Source organism: Malania oleifera, chromosome 5 (genome assembly GCF_029873635.1).
Source record: "Malania oleifera isolate guangnan ecotype guangnan chromosome 5, ASM2987363v1, whole genome shotgun sequence".
In the NCBI taxonomy this organism is placed as follows: domain Eukaryota; kingdom Viridiplantae; phylum Streptophyta; class Magnoliopsida; order Santalales; family Ximeniaceae; genus Malania; species Malania oleifera.
Window position 1 is genome coordinate 10,407,007 of NC_080421.1, and position 18,515 is coordinate 10,425,521.

Below are 18,515 nucleotides of genomic sequence, written 5' to 3' on the forward strand. Positions count from 1 at the left end.
AAAAATATTAAAAAATTATAAAAATCACTAAAAAAATGTTTTCACACCCAGAAAAAAAAAATACTTTTAAAGTCCTGAAAGTCATGTTCATCTCGGATATGCCCAAAACCTCCTAGGATATTATTTTTCATACTGAGAAAACTCTATAAAGATTTCAAAAATCTGGGAGAGTATTTCGTACTCTATTTTCTTGATTTTCCATCCCGATGATTGCAACAAAGGGCATGGACTCTTCGGAGTATTGGATTGCCCCGGTTCTGAGGGAATACCTATATAGTATCTGTTTCGTGCATTTTCTTTGATTTTTGGAAGGGAATAATTTTGAAAGACTTATTAAATTTACTTTGAAATAATTTTCGATTAATTTGGTACCGTTCGTAAGAACAAGCGTGTAGGGGGTGCTAATACCTTCCCCTCACGTAACCGTACTCTCAAACCTGACTCTGGTAGCGCAGACCAATTCTACCCATAACGGGGTAGCAATCAAGTGTTCTAACTACCCTCCAAGGTTAGTGGTGACTTCATCACACATTGTTTTTCCACTAAAAATTCTTTTTTTAAAATACACATCCATTTTTCCCAGTTCGCAGCTGCACCCATTGCCAAAGTGGTTTCTAGCGGGTCTTGGACGTTGCAACACCCGAGTGTAGGGATTTGTTCTTGAGTTCTAAGGCTTCTCTACCAGTGAAGGAATTTCTTAGTGGATTGTGGAATCCTTGAGTTGGTCTCAAGGCTTAGATGTAGGTTTGGTGCTAAACCACGTAAAAATACTGGTGTTAAACTTTCTCTCCCTTCTCTTTATTCTTTATATCTTGTGCATGATTTAAATTTGATTTATTGTGATATAATTGTCTATATCTTGTCAAGAATTTTATTTTGTAGAGAAAGCCAAAAATACGCGAAAGAGTCCATTCACCCCCCCCCTCTGACTCTATATACTCTCGTACCGACAAGTGGTATCGGAGCATACCACCACTTTCAATCTGGATGGATGCCCAATTGTTAGAAGCCTGATTTCAAGTCAAAATTTAAGGAGTGGGTGAATTGGCTTGATTTCATGACGGGATTTCTATATTTAGTCGTCACTTTCCATATCAAGGGCGAAGTCCAAACTTAAAGAGGGGAGAGATATGCCAACATCTTCTCTATATGTGAAAGCATAAGAAGTTTCTAAGAAAATCCATTCACAGATCCTCACTTATCAACTTTCCATTGGGTTGAAACAAGAAAGAATATGTGTTATTTTAATAATGTTGATCCAAAGAAGCTATCACAAGACCATTTCAACCCAACACATTACCAAGATGATGGAAGAGCCAAGACCATCCATTACTAAGTCCTTATCCTGCACTTTTATAAAACCTATATAATAAATAGGTTGGCACTGTATTATATGGACTTGGCAATTGGGTCAGCTCATCCTGGGTAGGGAATAGTGTTCTAGATTCATTCCCTTATCGTTTGCCTTTATTGGGTTGATATCTTTATTCGTCTTGAAGGGAAGACTGACAAAGAACACTGGATTCTTCCATAATGATTTTGAACATTTCTTTAAAAATTCATTGTGGTTGTTCACACAGTTTGCTTGGATTAATTGGGCCTTAATCTCTTCCAAAGACTGAGTGATTTGAAGAGATTAGGGGTCTTGGTCCATTGAAATAGATATGACCTGAACTTTAATTTTTGTTTTGTCCATTGAAGCTTATTTAAGTGGCGAATAATGTTGAACCTAATAAGGAGATCCTTGTTTGGAAGGTTTGACCCAAAAAATGTAGTCATGATTGAGCATTTTGAATGTAACTTAATATAAATTGGTAGTCAAGTTAGCTGGATGGCTCTTATCTTTTCTTTTTAATGCCCTTTGCCAGTGTGACCCAGTCAATAGGGGAACGACATCATATTCGACCATTGATCAGAGGGAATTGGAAGAGCTTTCCTATGAGATTGCGTTTGCTACCAGGGTAGCTCTAAGGACAAAACCTCGCATTGCCCTCCGCTCTTTAATTTGAATTGAAAATTGCTATCCACAAGCAATTTTTCTGAGCAATTTGAACAGAGAGAGTCTCTTACTGTCTCACTTACCATATCCATTTATCTGGTTTTGAGCAAGAATCCCATTTTGGACTTTACAATATTTATGAACCATCTTTGATCTAAACCCTAATCTGTGAAGCTGCGTAGACATCTTTGGGATAAGATTTGACCAAACAAAAAAGAATGCCAATGTTGTATATATTGTATTTGCACAACGCAACAATCAATGATAAACCAAGAGAGAACACAACCATGCATTATATATGAAAGCAAATAAACACAAGGAATTACGTGGTTCGGCAATGCCTACATGCACAGGAGCAATCAGCAAAGAAATTTTACTATATGGTGTCAAAGACACTTACAATGCTTGCTACATTACAGATACATCCAGAATGATGTATATATAAAGTTACCTGAAGGTTTCCCTCCAAACCCCAACCAACTTAACGTCCCTCTTTCAAACTTCAAATAATCTGTGCTGGGTTTCCGAGCCAAACCATCGACGGATTGGGCCAATTTGTCGATGGTTTTAGAAAAAATGCAAATTACCTGAATTCAGTTGCCAAACCGTCAACGGTTTCCCTGTTACTCCTTAACACTATGATTTTTCCACTATGTCCTCTTCTTGTACATGCATCCCATTAATTATATAAGCCATATATCACAACAATCTCCACCTGGCGAGTATACGGCCCTTAAAAGAACCCAAAGACATAGCCCACTACTTCACCTTGACCTTGGGACATCAGGTTGAGATTGTCTCCCTTCTAGCACTTGGAAACATGAAGCAAATCTAAGCAATGCTTGAACTTTTCATTGGTAACCGGTTTCGTCAAGACATCTGCTATGTTCTCAAATATGTGAACTTTCTCAAGTACAAGGTCACCTGAAGAAATCAACTCTCGAATCCTGTGGAACCTTACATCAATGTGTTTAGTTCTAGCATGATACACTTGATTCTTTGCCAAATAGATGACACACTGACTATCACAATGCAGCACAACTCTACCTTGCTATATACCCCGCTCCTTGACTAAACCAGTAAACCATAATGCTTCCTTTGCAGCTTCGGCGACTGCCATATATTTTGACTCAGTTGTAGACAATGTCATAAATGATTGTTCCATGGACCTCCAACAAATAGGTCCTCCCACAAGGGTGAACACATAACCCGTTGTAGACCTTCTGTCATTCATATTTTCTGCATAATCAGTATCAACGAACACCACAACTGATGGACTATCATTTTTCTTGTTGAACATGATGCCATAATTAGAAGTACCCCGTAAATACCTAAAAATCCATTTGACGACTTCCCAATATTGTCTACCCAGATTAGAGAGAAACTTACTCACCACACTTACTGCATGTGTCAAGTTTGGTCGTGTACACACCATAGCATACATTAAACTCCCCACAACACTAGCATAGGGGGCCTTTGACATGTCCCGAATTTCATCATCCTTGGACATTCAGCGGAAGACAATTTAAAGTAATTCGCTAGAGGTGTACATACCGATTTAGCATCAGTCATGTTGCACATTTCCAACACCTTCTCCACATAATTGCCCTGAGATAACCATAACCTTCCTGCAGTTCTGTCCCGGTGAATGTCCATCCCAAGTATCTTCTTGGTTGAACCAAGATCCTTACTCTTTATACAATAGTCTCTTTAACTGATTTACCTCAGTTAAGTCTTTCGTAGTTATTAGCATGTCATCAACATATAGCAATAAGAAAATGAAAGAACCATCACCAAGGTTCTTCACAAAACCTCGTCCTGCACTTCGCTCTTTAATTTAACCTGAAAATTGCTATCCACAAGCAATTTTTCTGAGCAATTTGAATAGAGTCTCTCACTGTCTCACATACCATATCCATTTATCCGGTTTTGAGCAAGAATCCCATTTTGGACTCTACAATATTTATGAACCATCTGTGATCAAAATCCTAATATGTGAAGCTGCGTAGACATCTTTGGGATAAGATCTGGCCAAACAAAAAAGGAAGACCAAAGTTAGAGAGACCTCACTCTCACCAGAACTGCCAAATAAATGTACTCTCTATTTAAAATGACAATACAGACATCTATCCAATTGTTCAACCTCAGCTAACAACAGAGTTAGAGAGACCTCACCCTCACCAGAACTGCCAAATAAATGTACTCTCTATTTAAAATGACAATACAGACATCTATCCAATTGTTCAACCTCAGCTAACAACTGCTGCAATTAGAAAAATGAGATCAACCCAGTTCCACTCGTGGATTTTGAGAACTTGGGTCCATGCGGCACCTCCTTTCTTAATTTTATTAATAATCCTCGTTTATGATGAAGAAATACGGTAGAAACAAAAAGACTTTAGCTGGACGCATCTTATGTGTTCTCTGAAAATCAAAAGCACTGGCTCTGTTTTCCATTTTCTCTTTTTCTTCTTCTTTCTTTTTAAAAAAATAAAATAAAATTGGGAGTCAATGGTTTCAATTTCTTTAAGGTTGAAAACGATTTGGGCAGTCACCAGAATTCAGAAATGTAAATTGGGTTCATTGGTACTTTTGGTGGCGAGAGAGAGAGAGAGAGAGTTTTTGTCTGATTGTCACACATCAATGACATGCGTCAGGGAGTCTGGAGAGCCCGTAGTTTGCTGGAATCCGTGGGGATTTAGATATTGTTTTCTTCCCACTAATGATAATTTGATTACAGGAATCAGATGGGTTTAATTCTCACTCGCATTAAAATGGAAACAAACGGGAAAAACCTTCTCTGGCATCTCTGCTGTGCAATTGAAATTCCTCTTCACTGCTCACCTTCAAGCTCTACTCTTCGCTCCGCCAACCTGGTATGCATCTTGAATTTCCCTGTTGTATTGATTTCAATTATCATTCCCCACTTCAATTTTCTATCTTGCTGAGAATTTTCCACCTCACATTGCGTGTAAAACCATTTGAAGGAGCCAAACAGGGGAGAAGAACCAGGGGGGTCAGAGCCTGTTTTGGTCAGTTCTCGACATCTAGTTGAGTTTTCATGGGTACCCAAACACAGCTTGATTCTTAGCTTCTTGTTGCTTCAACTTTTATTTGAGTTATCTACCACTGTGGTCAGAATTTTTTCTTTTTCTGGATGAATGCCTCTCTGGTCAGATTGTTGCTGTTGCCTTTGTTGGCTATTCCCTGCTTAACTAGTAGTAACTCTGCTTATTGATGACTTCCGTTTCTCGCCAAGTCCAGTTTCCTTTCCTTATCCATCTATCCTGTTTGGGATTTTAGTCCTTACCCGCTGGGCCTTTTACTTCCAAGCAGCAAAATTGTTTCTTCTTTCCTTATTTATTTACTTTCACCAATTTGATTCATTAGAATACTTGAATTGCATTTCTCTTCAATAGGAAATAAACCCCCTTCCCTCCTTTAAGTCTATCATTGTTTGGCTGCTGTATTTGGGTTTCTTTCCTATTTCAGTTTCCCAATTAAAGAATTATATTTTCTGATTTGCTTTGGCTGCTCTGTTTGATAATGCGACAGATTCTCTGTATTTATATATGAGTCTCTCTTGAATGGGCTCTCACAAGTCATCATCCCAAGCAAATTGGAAGGAGAGTTATTGAACTTGTGAGTAGCCATGGAGAATTCTTCTGAGAGAGTGCAGAGAAATGGACCGATCTACGATGGCCACGACTCAAGGAACTCACCTTATGAAACTTTCCTAAAGGGATCATTACCTTGGCTCTATACAAGAGTGTTTTATGTTAGAGTTAGCGAATGGGAGATCGATGATTCCACCCCAGAGTACCTCATATTAAATCACATTCCATTGGATCACCATACCCTTCTTGAATTAAATGGTGTTCGAAGTAGCATCGATTCGGACGGTGTCTCAACTCTCCTCAGAAGGGATCGGTTAGATAAGAAGTCCGAAGAAGCTACATTTGTGGGCACTGATTGTATAAGGATGACAGGTAATGTGAAGTTTGAGGTTTTGGATAAGGGTGTTCTTCTTCTGTCTGGGGTTTTAGAATTGAGTACTAATGTTAATGGATTTATCGGGGAACCGAAAGATTATCACCAGGGATGGAGAATGAATTGCGAATCACATCTGCCTGCCGGGGTTGGCTTCTTGAAGGGAAAACAATACATGGGTCATGAGTTGACTTCACCAATAATCGAGGTTTATGTAGCTGGCTGCTTCTCAGGCAACCCAATTATCTTAACTAAGACTTTGAGGCTTAGTTCTGGAAAAAGGAAAATGAGAAAGGGCATGTTGGATTCCATACCGAAGTCTATGGGAAGTGAATGCCCGAAAAATTTTCCATCCGGGGTTGCTTCGCAGGTAATTGGTTGCTAAATAGATTCATCCCCTGCTTTCCTTTTATTCTTGTCTTTGTTTTTGTCTTTTTTTACCCTTCAATTACTGGCCTAGTGCTTCACTCTTCTGTAGAAATATTATTGGTATGGAGGCTGGCATTTGTTTCTAAGGACTAATATGATATTACATATTTTTCCCATTACCTGCTAGAGCCTGATGAACATCTTATAAAGATGTCCTCTGCTGCTGCTTCTTCACTTCTACAAATTAATTTGTTCTTTGTTGTGAACATCGACTTACACCTTTGCCATTGAATTTCCCTCCTGTAGTCTGACGAGCACCACAGTTTTTGAAAGATAGCAAGTGAATTTTACTGAGATGTATATATCAGAAGGGCAAAAACTAAAAAGAGAAGAACAAATAATCCCAACAACTTCTAAACCGATACGAATTCACGGGATGAACTGAGATGAAACTCTAGAGTGAAGCCTGACACAAATTTCCAATAAAATAATAATTAAATTTAAAAAGAAGTATGCTATAGTGGTGTTAACATCAGAGTGGCATTGTAAAGTTGAGTATATTTGGAGGCCATTATCTTAGGTATAAAATTATACTGGAGAAACAGAATACAGCATCCATCCCCAAATATTAGTTTCGTTGTTGTTTGTGCTTGAGATTGTGTTGCATCCATCCCATTCTCAGGATATAGGGATCTCATACATGGAGGACTAACTTCATATAACCTTCCAGATTTTATTTTTACCTGCACACACAGCAACTCCAGCAGCAGCCGCCAAAGCAAGACGGTAGGGATTCTGCTACTTAAATGCAGTCTTTAATGCTCCCGGTCTTTGTTGTTTAGCCGACCGATCCATAGCTTGGCTTGCTGTCAAACAAGCAGCACAGGAATGGCGCATATGCCTTTCCTTTCTAGTTCTTAGATCCTGTTTTTTTCCTCCATCTCATCATACCCTTCCATTTTTTTTTTTTTTTCAACAAAATGGAAAAGCTCCCACAAAGCCACCCTCAACAGTAGATCCTGTTGATTCCATTGAGACGGAACAACCACCAGTATCTATGAAAGACCAATCACTAGTCTCCACAGTCGATCCTTGTGGTACTCCATGAAACCCAAAGCACTTTGATCCCCTTCTTAACTAGATGTAAAGTGTTTAAATTGGCACACTTGGGGATATCTATCATGATATTAATCTTTGGCTTACATCAGATGCATCCTCTTTAGCATGACTGGTAAAAAGCGCACAGGTGTATGCTTGCGTGCGCGCGGGTTTGCATGAGAGAGAGAGAGAGAGAGAGAGAGAATCATATTTTGCCATCACAGGTCAAAATTGAATTGTTTCATCAAGTTTCTAAAATAGGTAGCTAGCGGTTCTGGTGATTTTAATGTTACACATTGGTTTCCCTTCTTTTTAGTTTAACATGCTCTTGAATCCTGCAATTTCCCTTTCTCATTCCAGATACCGGAATATCCCAACGACAAGGGAGAAGATGAAGACAACAATAACCTGTACTCAAGGACAGAATGTTTAGAGGGTGAAGATGGAGAACTCTTATGGTTCAATGCTGGTGTGAGGGTGGGTGTTGGAATTGGCCTCGGTGTTTTTCTTGGACTTGGGATAGCAGTGGGCTTGCTGGCTCGAGCCTACCAAGGAACCACCCGCAACTTCAGACATCAACGAATGCTGTGATCCACATATGCTCTTTCAGTTCCTCGTCCTCACAACCCAGCACCACCCATGCTACACAAGGCTGCTAATCTTGTAAGGTCTCGCATTACCTTCCACTGCAACCAAGCAGCCAGAACCATGAATCCAAACTAATTCCAAACTTGGAGTTTCCAGGAACCTGCTGCCAATAATTTTGTAGGAGAGAAGGGCTTTCCAGGTCAGGATCCTTCTTCTGTTGCAATTGCAGTCCACTGACAAGACCTCTTCTCTACTCTCTCTCTCTCTCTGTCCAAGTTAAAATTTTGCTTGCCAAGGGATGTTGATGGCATATAGTTTCTAGTGTTGCAGAAAACCATGGTTTTGATTTTCATCCAAAAATAATTCTTGGCCATGTAAAAAGCTGCCGAGGCCTAAATACATTGTCTCTATGCAGCTTATTGTTTGCTGCTTTTTGGTTTCCTCCAGCAAGGGGATTTGCTAGAATTTGATTTTTGAACCGATGGCCATCTCTGTAGGGCTTGGTGTTCCTGGTATCTGCCGAAAGCCAGAAACATATCCAAACTGGAATGCTGTCCATTGCTTTAGATAATTCTTCCAGTAAAAAGTAAATTAAAAAATTCAGGTTAATACAAGGTACCTTTTTCAAGGGGCACATCTACCTCAAAGAAACACTGGGGAGACTTGAGTGGATTTTTTATTTTCTCCCAAGACCTATATCTTTTTTTCCTCAGAAACATCAATTGCAGCAAACACCAATGCATATATTAAAATAATGTACAGAATCCCAAATACCTTAATCCTTGAAACTATAAAGGGTGATAAGGAGTTCAGGCAGTGTATACATTTCGAAAATACAATAACAAGGGTATTCACAAGTTGGGCGATCAGGAGGTTTATATACAAAGAAAGAGTACAGAGGTAAAAGTATAGCTAGGTAGGTCTCTTAGCATTTGTTTTCATATGCACATGGTAGTTTTGAGAAAGGGTGGGCAGGCCCTCAAATCATACAAAGAAGCAGGAAGCAGGAAGCAAGGGAGGCGGCAACAACAAACATATTGCCCTAAACAGCATATCAGGGAAAACTGCTAGTCTGCCTGCGGGGCTTGGGTGGCTTGGGTGGCACGGCGGAACCAAGTGTTAAATGCAGTGACCAAGTGAGGGCAGTCCTCCACGTTTCGAGTTGAAAAGCTGAGGCACTGCTGCAACAACTCCTGGGCGTTGGACATGGGCAGCGTCGAGATGATTCTCAGGAATGTCACTTCCAGCTCCAGGAACAATGATTTATGGCTGGATAGCAGTGGCAGCACATTGTCCCTGCATACGATCAGCACTGGTAGCCAATCTTTCACAAGTTTCATCCTAACCTGGACAAACCCAAAAAAACGAAAAGGAAAAAAAAAAAAAAGTTGTCATGTATGATAATTTTGCAAAAGAAAAAGAACAAAATATAAAGTATGGTTCAAAATCCAGGTCATTGTGTCCGTCATTCAACAGGAGGGGCAGGTTCCGATGCTGAAACTAGCATTTTCCAATGCATGGCATTAAAAAACAAGGATTAGAAATCATGGAAGTACCAAAAAAAAAAAAGATACAACACACACACACACACACAACACAAGCAGACACCATCAGGCTGACTAACCTAGAAGTAACTGTATCTAGAAGCAAAACTCCATTTTCAAAATTCACTAGCTTTTCACCTCACAACGGTTACAACATTTCAACAAATTTATATAATTAAAGAAGAATTAATATGAAAACATGCGTGGACACGTGCATGTGCAAACAAACTTCAATTAAAAATCAGCCTCTTCAGATTCAATTACCCTGGGGTGAATAGTTATGTGTATGTGAGTGTCTATATATATAATTGGAAATGAAGTCAAAGGGGAAAAAATCAAAGGAAAGGTTTCTGCATCTGTACTGTTAAAGGTTTTCGTCTTCAGGCCCATGACCATCACGGGCTGTGAACTCAGCATTTTTCATGCTATTAAGAAAATGAGACCCTTCGTATCTTTTCTTTCATCTCCCTTGTAATTTTCACACCAAGTAACATAAATACCCCAATTCACTATTGAGAACTTACCAATAATAGGGAAATAACAGTTAAAGATGTTGATAATTCAAATTCTTTTAGAGCATCATTCTTTCATTAACTGCCAACTCGCTCTTTCATAGTTCCATGAGTTCACGTTTTTTGACTCCTATTCTATTACCAAAGTATTCACATTTTCAACACCTAGTGAACCATAGAGCATAAAAAATGGACATGCATCGTCTGTGGACTGCCTTTAATTTGAAAAAAGTGAAAAGGGGCGGAGGGAGGAAATCCCTCCACCCATCCTGCACCAAAATAGAAAAGCAACAAAAATAAGAAAATAAAATATTAAAAAAAAAAAAAGGAAAAGGAACAAACGTGCACACAGAGAACACAAGGCGAAGGAGGCAGATCGTGATGATTATGATTAGGGCATCTGTATCTACCATTCAAGATATAGGGATCCAAAAAGTAAGCTAACAAACAATAAAATGTTTTAAAAAATGCTGAAACTATTGAAAGGAGCTGAAATATTTTGAAAGCAACACAATGCCAATATTCTTTTACTGTTAAAATGCTAAATGTTGGATTCATTTGACATTCTACTTAGATTTCCAAGAAAAAGAGAAATCCATTGGCAAGGAAAAGATGTCAAAGCCTAAAGGGATCATTAAAATGAAATGAACCAGGAATACCCGAAGAATAAAGAATGAAGCAAGGCATTTCATGTATAACTAAAATAATAATAATAATTAAACTAAAAGAAAACTACAACCCGTACACAAAAAGTTTTTTCTGCCCCATTAAAAACGAAGGATTTTAGCATTCTTTATCATAAGATTTTTTTATACGAAAAAAAAAAATAAAGATTTTATTAGATAAAGGAAAGAGAAATTACAACGTAGACGTGGACAAGAAATCCTTCAAAAAGAAGGGGAAAAAAAAATTGACCAAGAAATCCCTCCTTTGAATCCTTTCCATTATAGTTCACAGAGCAATTTAAATCACGGTTTTGAAAACCAGACCGGACCCACCAGTTCAACCCAGTTCGAGCGGAACAGGTCACATGTCCGGTCTGGGTATTGGCTAAAAACCAGAAGTGATGCAAACCAACTGACCCGATGCAAACCGGTGTGAACAGGTTCGTTGCCGAGTCAAACCTAGTACATTTATTTTATTTTAAAAACTATTTAAAAAAATACTTTTATGTTAAAATGGTAAAACTCATTTACCTAAAGGGTAATTTTGTAAATCAAAATTCTAAAAATTGAAAAAAGTAAAAAAAAAATAAAACAAAATAATAATTAACAAACAATAAAGCTAAATATATTATGACTTTATATGACATAATTCTTAGACATATTCTATTTTTCATTATTATAATTATAAATTTATATACAAAAATATATTATGACATTATGATGACATCACCAATTCGACCACTCGTCCAATCAACCCGGTGGCCTTTCCGGGTCATCCACCAATCCAATTTTCAAAACCATGATCTAAATTACCTACTTCTCTCTAGCCCTTCTTTGCCTCACTTTTGTCACCATCAAGATGAACTCCTTTTCCTTCAGATTCAGATAGTTGAAAACCTATCTTATCCGTCAAATGTTGTGCTTCTAAATACTTTCCAAAAATTCGATTAGGGTAGGCAGAATCCCATCCTTACGCTATTTCTTATTATCCATAGATTCCTTATCACCATCCTCAAAAATAAGAATCCTCTCCAAACCTTCCATTGGGGATGGAGGCACATGTCATGAGTCCCCAAGTAAATCAGAAGAGTCCATCACATAACTTTCCTTCCATATCTCACAAAACTTTGGCACTTTTTTCCGAGAATGCCTTTTCTTCTCCTCAATTATTTCCCTCATTTCCACACCCACCTGAACTGCCTTCCAAACTTAAACCTTTTGGCCCCTAAACTTATCTGATTTACTTCCGATACCAAAAGATTTCCCACCAGAACCATCATTTTCCCCCTTGAATTTTGTTAAGACCAGCTTCCAGGTCCTTTGTAATAACCCAGTTTAATAGTCACCGATAGGCAAACAGACTATAAATCCCCAAGTTATCTCCTGAGGAAAAATGTATGGTGTGAAAATACTAAATCGTACAGCAATGTGTTATAATGCTACACACCAGTGTCCACCAAGCATTTTACCTCAACCGAACATTCCAAAGCTCAATCTTTTTAGGGAAAAAATCCAAATAAGTTTCAGGTTTTCTAAATTAGAACAAATTTAATTCATATTTCAAGAATTCACTTGCCAGCATTCAAAGCTAGTCTATTCATAAGATTAAAGAAGTGGACTCCAATATGATAGGCCTGGTTAAAGAAACCAACAATACAAATAAAATATTCAGTCATATGATTAGTCCTTTATTATACTTAATCTCTTTGAATTGATAAAAATATTTTAAATTTTGAAATTTTCGCAAAAAAATGAACCAATCAGATGGCTGTAAGCCTGCAACTCATCCAATTAGACAAGATGCACGATGGTTCTTTTAAATGAAACCATCAGATTGTGAATCCTAAATCCTTTAAATATATGTGTGGTTATAGCTGCATAAATGCATGATTGAACTCTTTCTAGATAGGGCATTGCAGTCGATCAGTTTGCTGAATCTTGTTGAATTTCTGATTTAACCAAAAAATTATTGTATGAAAAACTTTTCTTAACTAACCAAAATAAATTGCTATCCCAAGAATTGATGCTACCAAAATTTATTCAGTTAATTTGGTAACTGAATTTGGTTAATGGACTTAAATCAGGGATGTGGGTGGCAAATAACCTGGCTTCTAGAAGATAGCATGTATGCTGTTGGAGGAAGGAGAAGAACAGATATACTGCACCAAAGTTTTCAAGCAAATGACCCTGTGACATCTCTCTCTGTCAAATCAGATGTCTGACTAAATCAAAGGATTGATTGCATTCCTGGATTGAGATAGAAGAAAAGAAAGACCAATTATGAAACCTTGATTGCTTCAAAGGTTGATCAAACAGACGGATGAAGTTGGGGAAAAAATAAAAATAAAAAGGAAACTTGAAAGGGAATGTTGCATAGTTGCATAGAAGAGGCAAAAAAGAAATGAAAGATGGAAGCTTGAAGGGTGAATTGAAGACAAAGCAAAGAAGGGGACGAGGTGGAAGGAGGGGAATCCACTTTTGGACGTAGATTCTGGAAACATATGTGCAGAGGGGAGAGATAAAAATAAAAAGCGGGAAACTGGGGCAATGGCTTCTGCTGTGAGCCATGAATCATGATCTGGGAAATGGATTTGAGGATTTACAGATGTATTGTAATTTGATCATGATAGGGTCATGATAGGGTATTGGATGGATATTTCATCAAAGTGCGTATTTTAATTTATTATATATAAGTGCAAATATGTTTATAACAATAGTATATCAGTTAACCTGATTATACAGTTAATTAAAATGCCCAATTGAGAAGAAATTGATAAAACTAAAGTAAATGATTTCAAAAACCATCCCAACCAAATTAACCAACTAACCAATCAAATTAACCAAAATATTACAGTTTGGTCAGTTATTTCGGTTTTAAACAGATAGTGCACAAACCTATTTCTTGATCGGATAAAAGGGTTCCTCGTTTTTGCCACTTTTTCAACAGAAATTTCCTGATGATGATATCACATGATGTTGATGACAAACACAAGTCATAGAATGTGTAGGCTCATCAAATATGTTCCAAAACTTCCAAAAGGGTGTACACTATGACTGGAACATCCTCATTAAACAGAGTTGTCTATGCTACAAAAATATAAAAAAAAGTCACTAAAATAAGATCATGGATTTTGTATTCAAATGTAAGATATTAGGTACCTAATCACTTATTGGGTATGTTCTAATTTGAATCCCATACTCAACCATCCAAAACCGCTAGTTCAACTCAACTCAGCCAAGCTTTGACCCCAACTACATAGAATTGGCAATCCAAACACAATTGATTAGTCAAAAGTTCATGAGTGTTCAATCTGAGCAAAACTTATTCAATATCAGTGCAGTATAGGACAAAACAATTATAAATACCTTGCTGCAGTGAACTTACCTTGGAATAGTCATTTTTCAAATTTAGTTTGGTGGTCTTGTCTGATAATGGTGGCTCAAAATTTCTCAAGTTCATGTACAGCACATAAGCATATAAAACTATGAGATGAGAATGACTATTGACTCTTACTTCTCAGCATAAATGAAAGTTCTCAAAAGGGTTGTAAATCCATGAGTGCAGGATGTACCTATTAACCAAGAACAACTCCCTCCCCTTCCCGCACCAAATCATAAAAAGAGAAGGACAGAAAAAACGATAATTTCCTATCCTAATAAGCAGTCCAAACAACAAAAAGATTTTCATGGGGCCATTAGAGCACCAAACTGTAGTTATGTGGAGTCATCCGCCACTGTATGAACAGCACAACATAAAACAAAGAATATGACACCCTAGTCCTACCATCTCAATGTTGCACATAAACATCCTTGTCTCTACAACAAATCAAGTCTAACTCCAAGAGGTGAGTGACCACTTCCATCTCCCAGTTGTTCATGCTTCTCCCGAACCAAGGAAACCAAATTCCAGAACACACGTCCTTCTTCCAAGAAGCTTCATCTTACTATTATTGTACAAGAATATCCCATTAACTATCACATTTTTTTAGTAAAGGCAATATGTTCCACCAAATGGACTATACACATGCAAACCACAATCTCTGAGTGGGATAACCATAGAACACTAGAACATAGGGATAATCATAGCATTGGGCTCTGAAAAGGACAACGATAACTGCGCCTAACAATGACCCATGGAAATCTCAGAGGTCTAAGGCAAAACACAACACCCACTGCAAGAAAAGAACTTCATTTTCTATAGTTCAAATCAATTTGTAATCTGTAAAAATGAAAATACTAAAAATGCAATAACTAGAACTGAAAGAAAAAGAAATATGTAATCAATTCACAATATCAAGCATTTTGGTACAAGACAAATCTACAAGGCAATGCTATCATCTTTAGTGAGTACCAAAAAAGCTTCAAAGCAATACCTGTCTAGGAGCCAAAATGGATCCAGCGGCAACTGCATTGGCAAGCTTACAAGTGCACCGAAGCACAACAGCCGGAAGCCCAGGCACAATATTCCTCCAAGCATCATCGCGAAAAGCCCTCTGCAAATCCGCCGTGAACGATGCCTGCTCACTCCATTCCTTCACCGCTGTATCAGCCACTCTTAACTCAATCATCCTCTCAACCAACCACAACAAATGCCTCCCGTTCGTCATCGCGGTGTGCAAATTCAACCTCTGAATAGCCTCCGTCTCATTATGATCACCTCTAAAGTCCGGACTCGAGTACTCCTCCAATGACTCCTTCACTATCTTCAGGCTCGTATCAAACGCCCGGTCCAACACCCTCCGAGCCGACTCTCTCGACGAGAAATCCCTTAAGAGTTTTGCCACAAACGCCTTCACGAATGCCATGTTCGGATGGTTGTGAATCGCGGCAAAAATCAATCCATAAAGCATCTCCTCAGACGTATCACTGCTCGCAGGCGAAACCCTAGCGAGCAGTTCTCGCGACTCTTCTTCTCTAAGAAACGGAATCAAACTCAAAACTCTCCTCTCTTCATCTTCACTCCACGGCACGGCCTCCAGGAACCGAACGCAAGCCCTAACGCAATCCTCAAACAGCAATTCAAGCGCCACGGGAAGGATCTCGAGAGCCGATGCCGCATTATCGATCGCCGCGGATAAATCATTGGCATATAGAAGCTCTAGAACCGTTAGATGGGTATCAATTGATCCAGTGGTGGCCGAAACTCCGAAACTCAGGCGCTGAATCTTGCGAGGACTGTCAGAATCGTCGCCGGAGTGAGGCTGCCAGCGGTCGGATAACAGCGCGGCGAAGTACTTGGATCGGCGGAGGACATCCGAGTGCAGGTAGATCTGGGCTTCGGCCTGGTCAACGCAATCGATGACGGAGAGAGATTCGGAATCGGAGTCGAAGGGGGAGGGGTCAAGGTGAAGACGGAGAAGGACGTCGGCGGTGGCGGAGTCGTTAAAGCCGCCGTGGTCAGAAGGGAGCGGCGGAGGGTGGACGGTGCGGCGGCGCTGAGAAGCTTCGACTAAGGTTCCGTCGGGACGGGATAAGTCGACGACGCCGACGGTGGATGAGAAGCGGCTCGTGCTGCCCACGCGCTGCCTCTTCTTGGAGTGCCCTCCTGCTACTATCATTTGTCAGTGTGTGCGTGTGCCTCTGTGTGTGTGTGTGTGAGAGAGAGAGAGAGAGAGAGAGAGAAGCAGAGGTGGTGAAAATGGTGGAGATTCGAGAAAGGATGCTGGGGGTAGGATATGGAGGGGAAGATGAAAGGAAGAGGGCCATATTTATACAGAGCTTTAACCAGTGATGGACAGGTGGCTGTATGTCGAGGCGAGTGCTTTACGTTATCTACCTCCGCGAGTGTATCAAGGAAAATATCTAATTCCTCTAATAAAATGCGGGTCTGAGACTCTAGGACGGCCTCATGTCTCCGACATGAACTCCCATTTGTCCAAGCTGCATTTTCCATTTTTAAATTTCTTGAAAATTTAAATTTGAAAATTCTCTTGTTGGCCTTTTTTTCTTCTTAATTTATTTTTGATATAATAGTATTTCAAAAAATAATTTTCTATCTTGAATTTAAATTTAGATAAATTTTAATATAATTTTATACTACAAAATTGGAGGTATGTATTAAGGTCTGTTTAAATTAAAATTTTCATTTGAGGAAACAAATAAAAATTAAAAGAAAAAGAAAATTTATTTTCATTTATATTTTTCTTTTCTATTAAATATTATAAAAAAAATTTCATTTTAATATGACTAAAAATCAAGGAACTAAATATCAATGATATGTAACATGCTAACATCAGAATTTTGCCCATAAATTTGATTTTTTATTTATTTTGCTTCTTACTTTTCTTAATAACCAAATATGAAAATGTGGATTTCTTAATATATTTTTTTAAGTTTCAAATGGAGTCTTAGGAAATTGAAAAATAAAATTTATGACTTCTTTTTTATTTTATGTACGTAACAATATGAAATTTTGATTAAGATTTTTTGTTGTTATTTGTGTGATTATGAACTAATTCTTAAAAATTTCTTACAACAAAAATTATCATTTTTAAATTCATGGGCATGCACTACTTGCAAAATCCACGACTCCATTTTTAAAATTTTTAAAAAATTATAAAAATATTAATAAAAAATAAAAAGAATATAAGGACATTTTAAAATAGCAGTAAATGGTTTTTGAGATTTTTTAAGATAAATATGAGCAGGAATAAATTTGATATGAATTATAAAAATATCTTTAGATAGTTATTAATAGTTAAATGGGTGTTTTGGAATAATTTTAGTAGTTACAGAGATAAATTTGATATTTTTGAAAAAAGACACCAAAGGGAAATCCCTTTTTTTAATATTAGATATTAGAGATTAAAGAAAGAAATAAAATGTCAACAAAATAATTTAAATTGATCTCAAAGAAATTCAAATGTGTATTTTCTAATTTTATTTTTTATAAGAGATGAAAATAGAAAAAAGTTAACGCGCAAATGGTGGAAATTGAAATAATAAGTTTTATTTTATCTAAAAATATTCTATTATTTATATATTAATTAAATCGACGATAACATAACATTATCTATATTGAGTTAAAAACTTTAATTTGTGAAATTATATATTAATTTTATCAAATATTTATGCTGTTAATAGTTAAGAAGGTTAAAATTGAAAACAACACATATTATGATATCATATGCCGACTAGCTGAAATAATTGAGTATTAGATTCATTGACTAGTTCAAGTTCAATTTAAAAGTCATTCACAAAATTAGATTTAAAATCAACATTTTGAAAAAAAAAAAAAAAAGGCAACCCGGTGTACAAAACTCTTGTGTATGCGGGGTCCGGGAAAGAGGCAGAGTACAATGGGTCTATAGACTTTAGACAGAACTCAATACGATTTTGTATTATTTTGTCCAACTTCATCACAAATTTAAACTCAAAACCTAAAATCCAAACTGCCAAATGTAGAAATTATGCAATTAAGGTTGTATTTTGGAGCATATATTATGTATCATGTTATAGATTTAGATGTTTCAATATAATTTTGTAGTACATTTTTTATCCAAATTAATACTAATTTAAATTTAGGGTTCGAAATTTTCTAAATACATATAAATTTTGGGTCAAATATTTTAATTTGAATGAATTATGATTTTCAATGTAATTTTGTATTACATTTTTTGTAAATAAACACAAATTTAATTTTAAGTCTCAAAATCCAAATTCTCAAAAATAAAATAAAAATATTTAAACTACATTGTTGAATATATTTATTTGTTAAAAATTATTATTATTATTATTATTATTATTATTA

The 18,515-nt window shown here is 37.2% G+C and overlaps 2 protein-coding genes across 3 annotated transcripts; one reads left to right on the top strand and one right to left on the bottom strand.

Annotated features, from left to right (window-relative positions):
• The first annotated feature begins 4,175 nt into the window (after nucleotides 1-4,175).
• On the top strand, nucleotides 4,176-8,672 carry LOC131156223 (uncharacterized protein At1g01500-like). 2 transcript variants are annotated; one of them, XM_058109740.1, is made up of 3 exons: nucleotides 4,176-4,875; nucleotides 5,555-6,359; nucleotides 7,817-8,672. In XM_058109740.1, the coding sequence occupies exons 2-3, from the start codon at nucleotides 5,652-5,654 to the stop codon at nucleotides 8,045-8,047; spliced, it is 939 nt and encodes a 312-aa protein (XP_057965723.1). In that variant the 5' UTR covers nucleotides 4,176-4,875; nucleotides 5,555-5,651; the 3' UTR covers nucleotides 8,048-8,672. The 2 variants fall into 2 exon arrangements, with proteins under 2 accessions (XP_057965723.1, XP_057965722.1); XM_058109739.1 differs by having other exon boundaries at nucleotides 4,713-4,875; nucleotides 4,987-6,359.
• Nucleotides 8,673-8,766: 94 nt separating this feature from the next.
• Nucleotides 8,767-16,449, bottom strand: LOC131156222 (BTB/POZ domain-containing protein At1g63850-like). The gene is made up of 2 exons (XM_058109738.1): nucleotides 15,139-16,449; nucleotides 8,767-9,390 (listed from the first exon to the last, which is right to left on the bottom strand). Exons 1-2 carry the CDS (start codon nucleotides 16,321-16,323, stop codon nucleotides 9,112-9,114), a joined length of 1,464 nt encoding a protein of 487 aa, XP_057965721.1. The 5' UTR covers nucleotides 16,324-16,449; the 3' UTR covers nucleotides 8,767-9,111.
• Nucleotides 16,450-18,515: the final 2,066 nt, after the last annotated feature.

Bases quoted from the DNA above. Each gene is read 5' to 3' on its own strand.
- LOC131156223 (XM_058109740.1), top strand. From the start codon at position 5,652: ATGGAGAATTCTTCTGAGAGAGTGCAGAGAAATGGACCGATCTACGAT. The intron at 6,360-7,816 runs GTAATTGGTTGC...TTCTCATTCCAG, and splicing joins CATCCGGGGTTGCTTCGCAG to ATACCGGAATATCCCAACGA.
- LOC131156222 (XM_058109738.1), bottom strand. From the start codon at position 16,323: ATGATAGTAGCAGGAGGGCACTCCAAGAAGAGGCAGCGCGTGGGCAGC. The intron at 9,391-15,138 runs GTATTGCTTTGA...GGGTTTGTCCAG, and splicing joins CCATTTTGGCTCCTAGACAG to GTTAGGATGAAACTTGTGAA.